At 39.8% G+C, this 16,492-nt stretch overlaps 1 protein-coding gene across 12 annotated transcripts in view; it reads right to left on the bottom strand.

Moving 5' to 3' along the window:
* MAGI2 (membrane associated guanylate kinase, WW and PDZ domain containing 2) overlaps positions 1–16,492 on the bottom strand; it is a 1,329,894-nt gene that overhangs the window by 106,766 nt on the left and 1,206,636 nt on the right. For all 12 annotated transcript variants that reach the window (XM_072791399.1, XM_072791396.1, XM_072791402.1 and 9 more), the window contains 4 exons: positions 15,945–16,130; positions 13,873–14,026; positions 8,179–8,398; positions 7,597–7,740 (listed from right to left, as the gene is read on the bottom strand). In XM_072791399.1, coding sequence (XP_072647500.1) covers positions 7,597–7,740; positions 8,179–8,398; positions 13,873–14,026; positions 15,945–16,130 — 704 coding nt within the window. The remainder of the gene's footprint in view (positions 1–7,596; positions 7,741–8,178; positions 8,399–13,872; positions 14,027–15,944; positions 16,131–16,492) is intronic.

Below are 16,492 nucleotides of genomic sequence, written 5' to 3'. Positions count from 1 at the left end.
AGAAAGACACAGTATAATTTGCAGAAAATGTGTTTACCTATCTAGAAAATCTAGAGATACTACAGATAAATTATTTGAATTATGAGTTTAGTAATTTTGCATGATACGATCGATCAACATACAAAAATCAGTTCTCTTTCTTTTCACTGGTAACACTTTATCTTAATATTACATTAAAAATACTATATATATGGGCACCTGGGTGGCTCAGTCAGTTGAGCATCTGACTCTTGATTTCAGCTCAGGTCCTGATCTTAGGGTCATAAGATAAAGCCGGAGTGGGGCTCTGTGCTGAGAGCAAGCCTGCTTAGAATTCTCTCTCCGGCTCTGCCCCTCCCCATGCTCACACATGCATGCACACACTCTTTCTCAAAAAAAAAAAGCAAATCAAAACATCATATAAGAATTATATAAGAACATTATATAAGAAGATTATATAAAAATAAAAGAACCAAGTGCCTAGAATCAATCTAGCAAAATGTTTGCAGGTATGTTATGGAAAAAACTATAACCTTTGAGCAGTTTATGGAAAGCCTAAATAAATGGATTATATCATGTTCATGGATAGAAAGATTCAATATTATAAAGATTATAAATATTATACAGTTTTCCCACATTTTTATAGATTCTAAACAATTCCAATAAAAATCCTAATAGGACAAGCAAGTTCTAAAAATTTATATTGAAGGGGAAAGATCCAAGAACATCCAGATATTCCTGAAGAATTAAAATGTATGACTGGGGATGAGGGGATGAGCAGCTTCTCTATCAAAAGTCAAGACTTATTAAAAGGTAGATAAGTATAGTGTTGATGCAGGCATAGACAAATAGAACAGAACAAAAGCGTAAATAATCTATGAACAGACCATTGATTATAGAATTTTTATTTATTATAGGGCTATCATTGCAGATTGGTGGAAAACGAGGGGACATTCAGCAAATGACACTGTGACAGGTGGTTAACCACATAGAAAAACTAAAACTGGGTTTCTTTCTTATACTACACAGAGAAATCAATTCTAGGTGGTTAAAGACTTAGAAATGAAAAGTAAAACCATATAACTTTTAGAAAAAGATGTAAGAGATCTTTAAGAATATGAGTTAGGGAATAATTCTTCAAAGATGACATAGAGAGAGGAAGCTATGAAAGAAAGGGTTTATTCAGTCAATTACACTGAAATTAAGGCTTTCTATTTATCAAAGTGCATCATAAAGAAAGTGAAACTACAGGTCATAAACTGGATGAAAATATTTGTAATACAGCAATCGATGAAAAACCATCACCAAGAACATAGAAACACTTCCAAAATCAATATGAAAAGAATAAATAATTCGACAGAAAATAGGGAAAATAGATGAATAGGCATTTGTATGTAAGAGATAACACAAAAAGCCAATAAACATAAGAAAAGATGATGGACATCATTTTTAATCAAGAAATTACAAATTCACACCTATGTGTGAATTCACAAATTCACACCTATGATGTGTCATTTTTCTGTCTACCAGAATGAGAATTTAAAAGCTTGAAATACAAGTTTTATGAGGATGTATAGTCGGGGAAACTCTTACACTGTTCACCTGTGTATAAAATTTGTATAATACTTAGGAAAATATTTTTATTTAAATATATGCCCACCTAGTTATATAGTCTAGTCTAGAAAAATTCTTCCATATATGAAGCAGAAAATACACATAAGGATTATAATCGTTATGAAAAGCTGAAAAAAATGTCCATTGACATGGAAAATCTCAAATTTCCATGGATAATTACTAGAGACTGTAGCATATTCATACAATGGAATGATTTGCAGCAGTTAAAATAAGTGAACTATAGCTTCATGCATCAACTTGGATGAGCCTTATGAATATAAAGTATAAAAAACAAACCACAGAGAAGGACATGTACAATATGATTAATTTATAACATTCCTGAAGTGTGCAAAACTAAATATTATAGTTGAGATATACACAGATATGTAGTAAAACTGGAAGAAATTATAAGTGTTTGTTTAGAGTGGTGGCTTTCTGGGGGCTGGAGTGTGTGGGGAAGTTGTCAGAGGAGATTGGTCATATTCTATTTCTTAAGCAGGTCTACGGGTTTATGGGTGCGTGAATCATTTTTAGTATTTATACCTACTAAATATGTTACAAATATTCTTCTAAATGGTTTTATGTTTAATAAAAACAATATGTAAAATAGAAACTTTTATTCCGTAGTCACAGGCTAGTCATGCCTAGATCACAGAAAGAGATGGGGTACATTAAAAAAACGGCTATCAGGGAGGATGTGGAGAAAGGGGACCCCTCTCACACTGTTGGTAGGAATGCTGGCTGGTCCAGCTACTCTGGAAAACAGTGTGGAGGTTCCTCAAAAAATTTAAAATAGAACCACCCTATGATCCAGCAACTGTAGTACTAGGTATTTACCCAAAGGACACGAAAAATACAGATTCGAAGGGATACATGCACCCTGATGTTTATAACAGCATTCTCAACAATAGCCAAACTATAGAAAGAGCCCACATGTCCACTGACTGATGAGCGGATAAAGAAGATGTGGTGCATATACATACAATGAAATATTACTCAGCCATCAATAAGAATGAAGTCTTGCCATTTGTAATGATGTGGATGGAGCTAGAGTGTATTATGCTAAACAAAATAAGTCAGAAAAAGACAAACGTCATATGATTCACTCCTATGTGGGGATTAAGAAACAGAAAACAAATGATCATAGGGAAAAAATAGAGAGGCAAACCAAGAAATAGACTCTTAACTGTAGAGAACAAACTGATGGTTACCAGAGGGGAAGGACATGGGGAAGGTGAAATAGGTGATGGGGATTAAGGAGTTCACTTGTGATGAGCACTGGGTGTTAAATGTTAAGTGTTGAATCATTACAAGTATACACCTGAAACTAATATTATACTGTAGGTTGACTAGCTGGAATTTAAATACAAGCTAAAAGAAAGAAAAAGATAGATAAGCAGTATTTTTTGTTTTGCACATTGTTCAGTCTACCAAGGATTTTTTAGGTCAGCCTGAGGCCCACTGTAGGCAGACTTGTGCATATGGGTTTCAAGAAGGTAAGCCATTTTATAAATAAGCTCATGCAATGCTAAAAAGGCATATACAATTTTTATACAACTGTTTGGTGGTGAAGCTAAAAAATGATGTTTTTTTAAAAAAAGATTTTATTTATTTATTCATGAGAGACAGAGAGAGAGAGACCCAGGCAGAAGGAGAAGCAGGCTCCCTACAAGGAGCCTGATGTGGGACTCGATCCTGGACCCTGGATCACACACTGACCCTAAGGCAGACGTCAATGGCTGAGCCACCCAGGTGTCCCAAATGATGTTCTTTTTTATAATAGAAAGTATGTTTTATGGAAATGGGGAATATAATTACATTTTATGGAAACAGGAAAATATTTTACCTTTTCAAGAGCAAAACTTGTTCTCCTTTCAGATTCTCTTTTAATTGGATTGTCAGACTTTATTTATGTAATTAGAAATACTATGCTTTCCTCCAAATGTCTCTTGATTTCTTAAGATCCCTTGATTCACCAGTAAGTTATTCTGTATATTCATTATTCTTTGCCCGTGTTTCCTATTTATTTTCTGTTTTAAATTATAATTGTGTCCCTAAAAACTTGGTATCAGATATTTGTTCATCAGTACAAACACTTTATTACTCTCAACTTTATTAGACTATTTTACAAATTTAAAACATCCTTCTTTTTAAAACATAGCCATTGATAATCTCTAATAATTTCCTACACTTTTCTTTAAAATCTGAATGCCGTTTGTGTTTTTCTTATGACGTTAGCCTTCCCGAATGACTGAAAAAAAATCAATCAGACATGATGGTTATGTTTCTATTTTCTTTTCCCTGTATTTTCTGCATTTAAAGATTATGTTTTGCTTGCTTACTTTTTTTGTTTTTTTGAGAGAGAGCGAGAGAGAGCATGCATTTACATGCGTGCTCCTGTGCAAACACGGAAGGGGGGTGGGGAGAGGCAGAGGGAGAAGGAGAAAATCCTAAGTAGGTCCCATGCCCAGCATGGAGCTCAACACTCAGCTTGATCTCACAACCCTGAGATCATGCCCCGAGCCGAAATCAAGAGACGCTCAACTGACTGAGCCACCCAGGCACCCCAGACATGCTTTAAAAATATTTATGTGCCATTGTTTCTTAAAATCCCCAGTGTGAGACGGATATCCTTGTACCCTTGCTCACCACCTTCTCTGGCACCACTGGACCTGACTTTCTTGTAGTACTAAAGAGGCATATGCCACCACTGTCTTACAACTAAGGCGATGATAAAAGACCCAGGAGAAGTCTCAGGTGCAGAGGCTAACATCTGGTGCATTAACTAAGTGTTCAAAAATGCTATTATTTACATCCCTGACCCAAGGGCCTAGTAATTCATTAGTTGTTACATGAAATGATTTTTCAGAATCATCCAGCTCTTTCACAGTAATTCTGATTTCATCAATTCTAATTATGCTGTGTTTCATCTTAGATATCTAGCTATGATCAGATCATTACCCGGCTTTTTCCTTCTGTTTCTGATCATGAAAAAGGGGGAAAAATCTTTTCCACATTGATTTGATCATAAAGTGGGTGTGTGTTTAGTTTGTACATAGAGGAAATGATAGATTAAGACTGAAGGTGAAGGAATCACATCAATAAGGAGAAACGTGTCTGGATGTTTTAAAGGCTGGGAAGAACCTGGTGCTAGCTTCTGTACTTCTTGGGTTTATTTCTAATGATAGCCCATGAATCCTTTGTCCACCTATTTTTCTTAGGAGTCTTAGAGCTTTGCAACCAAGCCCTAACACCCATGGAGTGCAGAGTTGCCTTATAATTAAGATCTGTGTAGGTATCTGGGCCGCAGTGGTATCAAGGGGAGGATCTTACGTAAAATGAAAAACAGGTCCCTAATTGATGGTATTGTAAAGTTTTCAAATTGGTAACCTAGATATCATCCAGTTTATGCATTAGTTTAAAATAATCCACTGAATCATGCAAATACTGATCGATCCTAGTCCTTGCCAAAATCATTTAAATGCATCTGTGAATTACAGGTTATTGCCAATTACTGATAAGCACAAATGAAGGTAGGAAACATTAGCTTAAATGATTTGATCATAAACACTGGAACAAGATCTGATTTAATTATGTGCTATGATGAAGAACAGCTATGCAGATACAAAATAGTTACCTAAATCTGACAGTAGATAATATGAACATGGTGAAGTTGTCTCTTTCCCTGACATGCAGTTAGTCCCTGGACAAATCCTCCACTGGTCCATGAGTGAGAAAACGAGTGCTAAATATAATCCATAAAGAGCATAAAACAGTCCATCCATCCCTGCTAAGTTCCCAGCCTGAATTTAAAGATTGGAGATAAAAATCAACCAGTAAAATTTTATCCACGGAATTTCTGTGACCCCACAGTGGTTCCTTTTCTTGAGAATTATTATATATAATAACCCCAATGAACTAACCTGTATTATCTAAAACTGGCCATAACCAGCCCTTTTAGATAGCTTGCACACAGAATAGGTTGCTCTATAAATCTAGCACGGACAATTATAAAATATTACTTATTTTTATAATCTTTGAAACGAAGTTAAAATACCATTTTCTGAAACCCAGTTGACTCATTTTTATCACTTGCCAGAAGAAAAAGCATCTTTCATAAAATTGAGCACCTGCCTACAGAATTGTAAATCTGTGTTTACATGTATTTAAAAACCTCTGGTAAACTGTTGGAACAGGATGAAAATCTCCTTAGACAAGACCTAGGGGGAATTAACAAAGCCTGAGCCACACATATCCTATCTTTGTCATACCTGTGTGGAGTCAGCTTCCCTCTGGCTCAGTTAGAAGTTCTCAAACTTCAGTTTGCATCAGATTCACCGGTGTGTGTGTGTGTGTGTGTGTGTGTGTGTGTGTGTGTGTATAACACAACGCATCCTGTGACCCCACTCCTAGAGTTTCTGATTCAGTAGGTGTCTGCAGTGGGGCTCAGAATTTGCATTTCTAACATGTTCCCAGGTGATGCTGATGCCAGGGACCCAGCAGAGAACTATTGCTCTGGCTTGAATTCTCTAAGAAAGAATGTTCTTTTTACATAAGAGGACTTCTATATTTAGGCTTCTATGCCTTGGGAGTATTGTATGTATTAGCAGCCATTTAGATCATTTGTAAAAAAAATGTGACCACCGCTTGGAACCCACACAGGTCACTGTGGGTGTGGGCAGGTTTTTCTCTCTCCTAGGGGTCTGGTCACTTCACTCATGGCCTTCGTGCTGTGTTGTTTTCACCTGTACTACAAAGATTTTGGTTTATTTAACCTCTTATGAGTTGGCTTTGCAGCATGTTAAGAAAGTACCCTTTTGTGTTTAGGAAAGCCAAGAGGGCTAAACCTAAAACTCTATGCAGATGGGGTCAGAGGAGGCTGGTGTTGGCTTAGGGCAGGGGCTGTCAATCTCGAGAGTCAGCCCCAACCTGGGTTCGTATCCAGCTTGGATACTTCCCTGTTGTCAAAGAATTCTGAAGGGAGGGAGAAAAATTGACCTGATTTATGTTCTTCCTACTTTTGCACTGTGGATGACTCATTTTCCTTGAATGAAAACCACAGAAATGGTAGACTGGGTGGTAGGAACAACCGATTCATTCAGTTATTCGGGAGCAAGTGGTAGGTGAAGCTTAGCCTAAGAACCTGAGGCTCCAGAAGCCAAGAACCACAGCTTTTCTGTATTAATTTAGAGGACAAAGAGGGAGGGCAAAAATGAACTCCAGATTTTATTTACAATAGCTAACTTTTACTATGGGCTTACTAATGGCCATTTTGCGGAAAGAGAGGGAGGGAGCGAGAGAGGGAGAGGGAGAGAGAGACAGAGACAGAGACAGAGAGAGACTAATAGTCTATACTGTTATCAAGTTTTCTTTTGTACCTTGAGATGTTTTGTACCATCAATCAGATGCCTCAAAATTGCTATACATTAAGAAAAATCCACCTCAACTTACGCTCTAATTGGAAAATGCCACCATTTTTAAGGACAACATATATTTAAGAAGCTTAGTCCCCCTTTTTTTTCCAGTAGCAAAGCCAAAAGACTAGTCAACGCAAGAGAAATCTTTCCAAAGAGACACAGAACCATTTGATTAATAAGCACAGAGGGAAAAGAAAGCATAAAACAATAAAATAAATTTCAAAAGATTTCCTCTCAAATGAAAATTAAATATCATCAAACCATAGGAAAAATTATGGATCCATGTTTTCACTTCAAACTATTTTAGGTTACTTTGTGCATTTTCTTTAGTTTGCTCGTCAGAGAAACTACATCTTTAAAACACTACAATGAGATTTGCCAGTTGGAAGGCTATACACTAGAAAATGAGAGAGAATAGAATTCTTAAGTCAAATTCTACCAAAACATTAGAAAAGTGAGTCATGCAATGGAAAGGAGGTAAAACCCACGCCCAGCCTGTTTGCTGAATCACCTGCTTCGGCACTCTGATACTACGGTGAGTTTTTCTTTCAGAATCAAGCAGTTCTATAAAAAGAGACATTCTTACCCTCATCCTTCCATTCCTTATTGCGGGCCCATCTTCTGCCAATCTCAACACGTACAAATCCATTTTGTATTCCCTTCCTCCACGGATGCTGAATCCAAATCCTTTGGCTCCTTTCTCCATGTCCACAGTGAAATAATCAAAATCCTTTAGAGTTGGGGAGAAAATGGAATAAACAGTTGTTTAACATTAGAGAAGCTTCTATGGCCAGTCTCTCTGTTCTCCTTCTCTCTTCTAATTAATGTGTCCCAAATGATGGGATATTGTGAGAAGTAATCTGACTTTGCAGTCTAGTGAAATGCAAGGCAAAATTTCAAAGGCTCAAGCAGATTTGAATGCAGTTTACTTGGTCATTAGGAGAACTAGTGTATAGTGTGTTTACTTTGGTGTTCATCCCCTTACTGGGCAAACGTAACGACTACATTTTGCCTGAGTGATATTATCACGCCTTTGAGTTTTCTCATTCACTGCTGTTGAGCACCATAAGTAAATATATCAGAGGTGTGTGTGTGTGTGTGCACTCGTGTGAGTGAATTACAGGTTTGCTCATTAGCAAAATGAAATTTAATGGGGTCTTTGAGGTACCTGGGGCTGCCTATAGTCTGCCAGAGGGTACTGTCTGGTGTCAGGGGAGTGCTGTCTGTAGTCCAACAGGGGAGGCTGCCTGTAGTCCAAGGGTGGGGGTTGCTGGTAGTCCCCTCCTGGGGGCTGCCTGTAGTCCAGTGGCGGCTGCCTGTAGTCCGTGAATGGAGGCTGTCGGATGTCTGGTTTCACATCTTGCCTCGCTTTTACTTCTGATCTGTAACTAAATAAATGGAAATGGGATTTGCTCTGATATCTCAGCATTCTAATTCTAAGGAGATTAGAATGATCACATGACCTCCAGGCACGTCTGGGCCACCTCTCTGGGTGGTCCTTTTGCTTGTTCAGGAATTTGAGAAAATTACAGGTAGTAAGTATCACTTTAAAATCTTTGACAACTGCCATATTGTATACTTTCCATTTGGCTCCATAAGAAAACAAGGTAAACATGATGGCTCAACCAGGACTTTGTGGAAAAGGACTTAAGGATATCCCTCTTTGACTCTGGCTATTTAAAAATGTACAATTGTAGCAAATCTAGGGAATTAAACACTTAGCTATACATCTCAAAATACCAGTCTGTCTCAACACCAGTAAACCAACACTATCAACCTCTTTCTCTCTTTCTCTCTCTCTCTCTCTCCCACACCCCATTCATGACTTCATGAAAGCACGATTGAAGTGATCTCTAAATACTCTATAAATATATAATTAAGGGTTATTTTAACCCGCTAGGTTGGGTCTTTCTGAATATCTTACCGAGGTTAAAGGAGTGAGAGCAAAGTATAATCAACAGCTACAAGTCAAGTAGAAAGTCATTGGGTCATTCCTAAGAGTAGAAACATTACATACAGTTTAAATACGAGGCTATAACTATCAGATCAGTATCAGGTGCTATTATCAGATACTATTATGGCTGTAAGATGAAAGGAAAGGCAAAAATGTTTATGTCCAACATGTGTCTCTTTCTTGTTTCTAGATATTACTTAAGTAGTCCCTCCCCCCACCCATGGGGGGTACATTCCAAGACCTCAGTGTTGTCTGAAACTGCAGATAGTATTGAACCCTATAAATAGTATGTTTTTTCTTGTAAGTACATACCTATGATAAAGTTTAATCTGTAAATTAGGCACAGTGAAAGATTATCAACAGTCACTAATAATAAAATAAAACAATTATAATAATATACTGCAATGAAAGCTATGTGAGTGTGGTCTCTCTCTCTCTCTCTTTCAAAATATCTTATTGTCCTGTGAGGTGAGGACTCACCTTTCTTGTGATGCTGGGAGATGACAAAATGCCTGTGTGATGAGATGAAGCGAGGGAAATGACCTAGGTACTATGATTACGTTGTGTAACGTTAGGCGAGGCTATTACCGAGCTTCTGACAATAATTTGTCAGAAGGAGGATTATCTGCTTCCAGACCATGCTTGAGCTTCATGGTAACTGAAACCATGGAAAGCTAAACTGCAGATTAAGGGGGGTGCTATTGCACTTATAAAATAAATATAGAAAACAGAGCTAGTTGTTTAGTGCGGCTTGGTGAATCCGAATTGCTCTAAACTGAAGGGGTTTCCAGTTCCAAAAAAAGACTAACATAGATCCCCTACCACTATGGGATCAATAATAAGGTACACTGAAAAGTTATCACCATAGTATAAAGGCCACTTAATTCTGTAATTCATTGTCTATTGTCACAGCAACAGTCCATAACGAGCTGCTCAGAATTATAGGAAGATTGAAAAGAACACATTCTGTGTAATGACAATTTTATCTAAATTAAATTTATTTAATTTTTTTAAAAGTTTAAATTTATTTTACATTTATTTTAAAATAAAATAGAGAGGGTTTGAAGAATTGAGAAAATATTTAGGACCAAGGAAAAACTAAAATATATCAAGAAAACAGGATCAAAACTATGAATGTTTACCTTTAAAACCAGAGGTTTTTTGTTTTTTGTTTTTAACTGATTTAGGGCCTCACTGATGCTGATTACTACTAACTATTTTTTAAAAATCACTCACCTGAACAATTGTCATTAGCGCAATCTAATATTTGGTGAGGACACACTAACGATGTTCAGCAGTAGATGTATTTATTTGGGGCTTTTGGAATGGGTTTAGTAAGTTGTTACTTTAAACAACACTTTGAGCAGGTCCCCGTTTGATACTTAACCCTGTAGAAGTGACACATTCCTCTTGTGAATGGCACAATTGGGGCTTTGCTTTCTACCTCAGCAGGGTGTCCACTCACCGACTGGGAGTGTGCATGATGAGAACAGAATTACGTAACTACGCTTCGAATTAGATGCTTAACCGCACAAATGCATGAATTAAACAAAAGGAACTGAACTGGCTGGCATTTGCTGGCACATGTCGATTTCTTCCCAGGAATTGTTTTTGGTAGATTAGATGTCACGCTGTTTTGAGCCATGGCACAAGTCACTTTATTTTCACCATCCGTGTGGTAGTGGTGTGCAGGATCCATCACGTGCTCCCCTTCCAACCAGATGTGTCACGGGTGTAGCAAAAGAGGGTGAAGTGTCGAGTCTCCCCAAAGATTACACAACAGCCTAGAATAGGAACTGTTAAAATGCAACAGCTGTCATCCAAGTCTACCTTCTGGCACTCAAATTGCATTTGACACCAGTGCCATGTGTCAGGATTTTGTGTTGAACCGCCCATTGAAGAGTCTTTAATAAGAAAAATACGCTTAATATTTCATGAGCGTTGCTAACTTTTAAGTGAATGATACCCTGGCATGAGCAAAAATTATGTTGATTTGAATTTGTGAAATGCCTTATTTTCAGGAAAACTCAGTATTATAAAAAAAAATACAGCCTCTTTAAAATTCCTTCACTCATGAAAGCAGGTATCAGTATAACTCTTTGTAGTTATTAATCCCATTAAAGAGATTTTTGAGATAATAAACTCAGATTTTTAGTGGTAAATTCAAGTAGAATTTTTGTATAAGCAAGTTCCAGAACCAGGAAACACTGCCCATGGGGTAGGGGAACTTGTGGTGGGATTTTCCCTCATGTGGGCCTTTCTAGAATTCTTAACAGTCTCAAAGCATCTAGGATTCAGAGTCTGTGAAAGAAGTCAATATCCAGTGTTCTTCCACTGACCTTGCTGTTTAAAATGCAAATATTAATTGCCCTTGCTGGGGAAGGTAAACTCTGCTAGTTATACTTAGTTTTGAAACATATCACATGTTGGCTCTTGTTGTTGTTGTTTTCCACAAATGCTTCTCCTTGAATACTGTTTTGCTTGTGTCCATATTAAAACTATTTTGTTTCCTGAGCATATACCTAAAGGATGTTAAGGGAAGATTAAGAAGTAGAGGTGTGCAGGGTATCAGTGGGAAGCTGTACTGAGAGTAAATAAGATGGGATAAAATATTCAGTCACCCTAAATCATAAAATAAAAATTTGCAAGCAGATTGTCATTTAATTTTATCCCACTTTCACATGGAACCTGGCTCAGTTTGACATGTAGGTAGGTGGGCACTTCTTGTACAAACGAACTAATAGGAACTGTATACCGGGTGCCTGGCATACAAGCCATCTTGGAGACATCTCTAGCTGATCTAGAGAAAGACAAAGAGTTTCTGATACCCTGACCATCGTCAAATGTAGCTAGGAAGAAGATCCAGACATCTGTAAGATTATCCATCTCTTCATTCACATGTAAAAGAGCCACCCGCTAACAATCAATAGTGAAGCCAGGGAACCTGTCAAGCAAGGCCCCCCTACAGTGGGCATTTGACAGGCTTTTAATGTTATCATGAGGCAAAAATAGTTAAGAACTCTTGGAAAATTCTCCTTGGTGATTTATACAAATTTGAATCAGGTCCATCTGTTAATCCCAGGGTTAGAAAATATTTTTTTCTGTAGTCAGGACAAAAAATATTCCAAAGACCATTGCTTCTCTGATAGAGGCCTACTAGTCCCCTTGTGAGCTAGTAGCAACGGGGGCATGATAGTGACCTCGCCCAAAGGTGATTCTCCCCACCGAACTATACCGTGACGGGGATGAGTTTACCCCAAAGCCCATGTCCAGGGGAGTCTGACTCTGGAAAAGTGAGATGGGACTGTGGCCGGGAATAGCCAGTGGAACAGCCCTAAGAAAAGTCTGAAGCTGGCTCAAGGACTGCGTGCACTCAGCCCCTTCCTCCCCAGTCTGACGTGAGGCCTGAGGAAAGCCAGGGCCACCTGTTGCAACCATGCACAGTGAAAGAGAAGACACCCCTGGCTTATTAGTGAGGCACCCACGACTTATTCGTCTTAGGGTTGTCAAATGCTTACCTCCCTATCATTTGCTTTAGGGTCTTCAGTCTTTTTTCTTCCCTGGAATAGATTAAACCCATAAACAGCTGAGGACAACAGACACTTCCTTTTCCGTGAAAGCAAATGGGGGGAACTCCGAGGAGAGCAGGGCTTGATGGAAATAACACCTGTGGCGCAGAGTAAATATTTGCTCTGCAAGCGTGCGAGTGATGAACCTACAGAGTTGTGGGGCTGGGTCTCACTTCATCTTCACCAACATGGGAGGCAGAAGCTGGGAAGCAGATGTTCAGAAAACATTAGAATTATGCAAAAGACCGGCGAGGGTCTCATACGCAGAGATGTTCCTGTGGGTTGTTCCATTTCTCTCCTTTGAAAGAGGGGAAACAGCGTGGGAACATGTCTTCATCTCTTTCTCTAATTGCTCAGCCTGACCCCGGCTCCCTGTTACACACCAGTCACACTAAGAAGACACTGCAGTTCTCACAAGGCGTGAGACTTCTCCTGGAAGTTTAAGGTACCTTCTGTACGTTAAGTTTATGATGCAGAATGGAAGAACCTCATTAGATCATGGGTAAGGGGATATAAGGGAACATGGGGTAAAAAATGCTACCATTTATTAATGCTAACAAGTCTTCCCACACTCCCCCCTCTCCACACCACCGGTGTTCCCTGAGCCACCGCCTTCTCCGAGGACGTCGGCAGCCGTCTCCCCCTGCTGAATGACCTACATCCACCCTGACCAGCCTCCAGCCAGTTCTCTGGGGTGCCAACTGAGAGGCCTTTGAAAGCAAAGCCAGCAATGTCAGTCTTCCAGCAGAAAACCCTCCAATAGGGCACTTGATGGGGATGAGCACTGAGTGTTCTACTATATGTTGGCAAATTGTATTTAAATAAAATATTATTTGTAAAATCCTCCAATGACCTCTCACTACACTTAAGATCCAAATCTTTAACATGCTTACAAGATCCAGTAAGTGGGCCCCTACCACTCTCACTGGCTTCTTCTCAAACTATGCTCCCTGACCTCTTCCCTCGCGACATTGACCTTATTTCCACCCCTCTCATGGTTGCACGCTCCCTCCTGCCAAAAAGCTTTTGCATATGTTTCCCCCTTTGGGCTCTCTTCAGTGTGCTCTTCAGCTGAGTTAACCCCTACTGATCTAGAATTGCTCATCACTTCTTCAGGGAAGGTTCTCTTAGTATAAAGAACGGACACTTGTATTTGCTAATAAAACCATACTTGTGACGCACCCACAATCTCAAAGTCACAGAAAGGCACACATGGCAATTTCTACTTCATGAAACTTTCTCTTCTGCCTGTGTCCTGTCCTGTCCTGTCCTGTCCCAAACTCTCCCTCTCCCCACTTCCCTCGCTTCTCAGAGTCACAAAAGCCAGGGGAAACTTTACCTATTTTCATGTCCTTGCAGCTGAAGTGGCTGAGGAGGAGCTGGCTGGGCAACAGGACTGTTGGGAGTGGCCGGGCTTGGCTGGGCCAGAGGACTCTGCTGGGCCATCGGGCTCTGCTTCTCTGAGCTGGGCGCCGAGGCTGGGCTGTTGAGCTCTGCAAAGGGGAGCCAAAGTGGCAAATGCAGTCAGGTTGGCATCTGATTAAGGGCAAGAGGTGGCCAGAGGTGGTAACTCTTTGCCTCCTCAGATGACTGAGGCTTTGGTTATTTCAGTTTCCATTAGACTTAAAGATGGGTTAAATGTGTCAATTATCCAACCTAGTTCCTGTACCATTCCCAGAATTAGTATTATTTTGTTAATTATAAGTGTTGCCAAACAAGGTTATAAACAGAGTCTCTTGTCATTTTGTAAGGAGAAGAGATCACAATTAAAAAGAAACCTGTTAAAACAATGAAAAAATAATACAAAGGAGTAAGCTCTAAGACATATTCTATTTTTCCAGTGTTGTCCACAGAGAAAACATTTGAGCCACTGCTTTTTGGTTGTAATGGCAAGTCCTACCAGTATTCCAAAGTTTGGATAAGGAATTAAATATAACAGAAATAAATGCTTTTCATCATCTTCTCTCAGTTCCTTGTTTGTCTTATTGTTTAATAACCACTCCGCCCCCCACCCCCCGCCTGTCCTCGATGGTTCTTCGGAAAGAGAAAAAAACATCCATCGCATAGAAGAATAAAGTTGTTCTTTGTTAAAATAGCTTCTCGGGTTTTCCTGTGATAGCAGCGCACTTTCAACTGAAATTATCTGTATATGATATGATAGAAACAGGACAGACATGGTTCAGCCTGGGGAAAATGGAAAAGCCAGTCAGATTTTTAGTGAGCAATCTTGCTTTGAGTTAATTTCCATTGAATATTTTCTACATAATGGTGTCTGCAAATAAGAGGTTAAAAGCACCACGGTCATGTTCTGTTCTGTTCTTTTTATTCGGTGATAAAAGGGAGGCAGTCTATTCCTTTACAAGCCACACTTCCCCTTTCTTCTTTGACAGCCCCAATTTTAAAATTTCTTCTTCACTTGCAGGATTTCTCAGCCTCAGCACTGTTGACATTTTAGGCCAGATAATTCTTTGCTGTGGGGACTGCCCTGTGCACTGCAGGGTGCCTAGCAGTGCCCTCGCCCTCTCCCCACTAGATATGGTGGCGTTCCCATCCCAATCGTGACAATCAAAACTGTCTTTGAACCGTGGCAAACATTGCCCAGGGGGACGAAATCATCTCAGTTCAGAACCACTGATTTATACTGAAAGTCAAGTGACTGCTCGGTGTCTCTGTGTCAGATAGCCCCAAGATGGACTTGGGAGACCGAGTAAAACAGAGGGGAGCAAGGGGAGTGAACCCATCACTCTCCATGTGGGGTGCTGCGATCCACTCACCGGGGAGGCTCCAGGGGCTGTGTTCTCGAGCATCATTAATGAGTCAGCAGCTACAAACCAGTAATGAACCCACTGTGTCTGGAAACGGTGACTTTTATGGTGAGTGGGTACTTAGATCCTTGTGGCCCTCAAGGCATGGCTGTGAGCTGTGAGGCTCACCACTCTTCAAGCCTCAGGGGGGAGTCCTTATACAGAGAAATTCAAAAGACTAAGTGGGAATTTAAAATTCTTAGCAGACGCAACGTTTCCTAAATGAGCTCTCTTTATACCACAAAACTTCCTCAAGCTTTTCAAAATCAATCTGACTTTGAAGAATCCTCCAGAGCTTAACTGTTAACATGCATACGTTTTTTTCTTTTTCAGATTTGTAACTCTATCATCTCTGTTGAATGGGTTCTGGCTTACTAGAACCATAAAAGCAGTACTCCTGGGATCGCAGGGGATGATTGAATAACCCAGCGTCTTGGGATGCATACTATTTATCTATAATGTCACCCAGCTTGATCTCTGAATGAAACTGGTACTGAGTAAACAGGATATGGGGTTGCGAGGGAATGTGAATTTTTGCCAAAGTGGAAATAGGAATCAACTTTGGACACTCTGGGCATATCGATGGCAGCCAGACTCAGGCACTCACCCTCCTGAGGAATGATGCGGAGGGTGACACTAAGACCCGCGTCCTTGATGAGCTTCACGATGTCTGCATGAGGCATGTTGATGATGGACTGGCCGTTCACTGCTAAGATCCGGTCCCCCACTTTCAGTTTTGCACAACGGTCTGCAGGACTCCCATCGATGATGCGTCCGATTTTATGGGGCACAGCTAAAACAATCCCCAACAGAATCAGATATCAGGGGTGTTCCCAACACACGATCTCTGAGTCCCAGCCCCACCGGAAACCATGCGATGTCAGAAATCGTCCTTCCATCAATCAATTTGCCTTTTGAAATCATAGCCACACCTATTAAATGTTCTCCTGTGCAGATCAGAATTTCTAGAATCAAGTCCTGTGCAGTGACGGACCAATTCCAAACACATGGACCAGGGGTTCTCATACTTTGGAGTATTGTAATCAGCCTAGGATTGAAAATACAGCTCTTTGGGCCCTACCCTCCAGCCTTGTGCATCAGAATGTCCAGGAAGCGGGTGAGAATCATGAATTTTTAAGTAGCTCCTCAAGACAT

The sequence above is a fragment of the Canis lupus genome, chromosome 21, assembly GCF_048164855.1.
Source record: "Canis lupus baileyi chromosome 21, mCanLup2.hap1, whole genome shotgun sequence".
In the NCBI taxonomy this organism is placed as follows: Eukaryota; Metazoa; Chordata; class Mammalia; order Carnivora; family Canidae; genus Canis; species Canis lupus.
The sequence above is the reverse complement of the archived record's forward strand: the minus strand, read 5'-3'. Positions and strand labels throughout refer to the sequence as shown.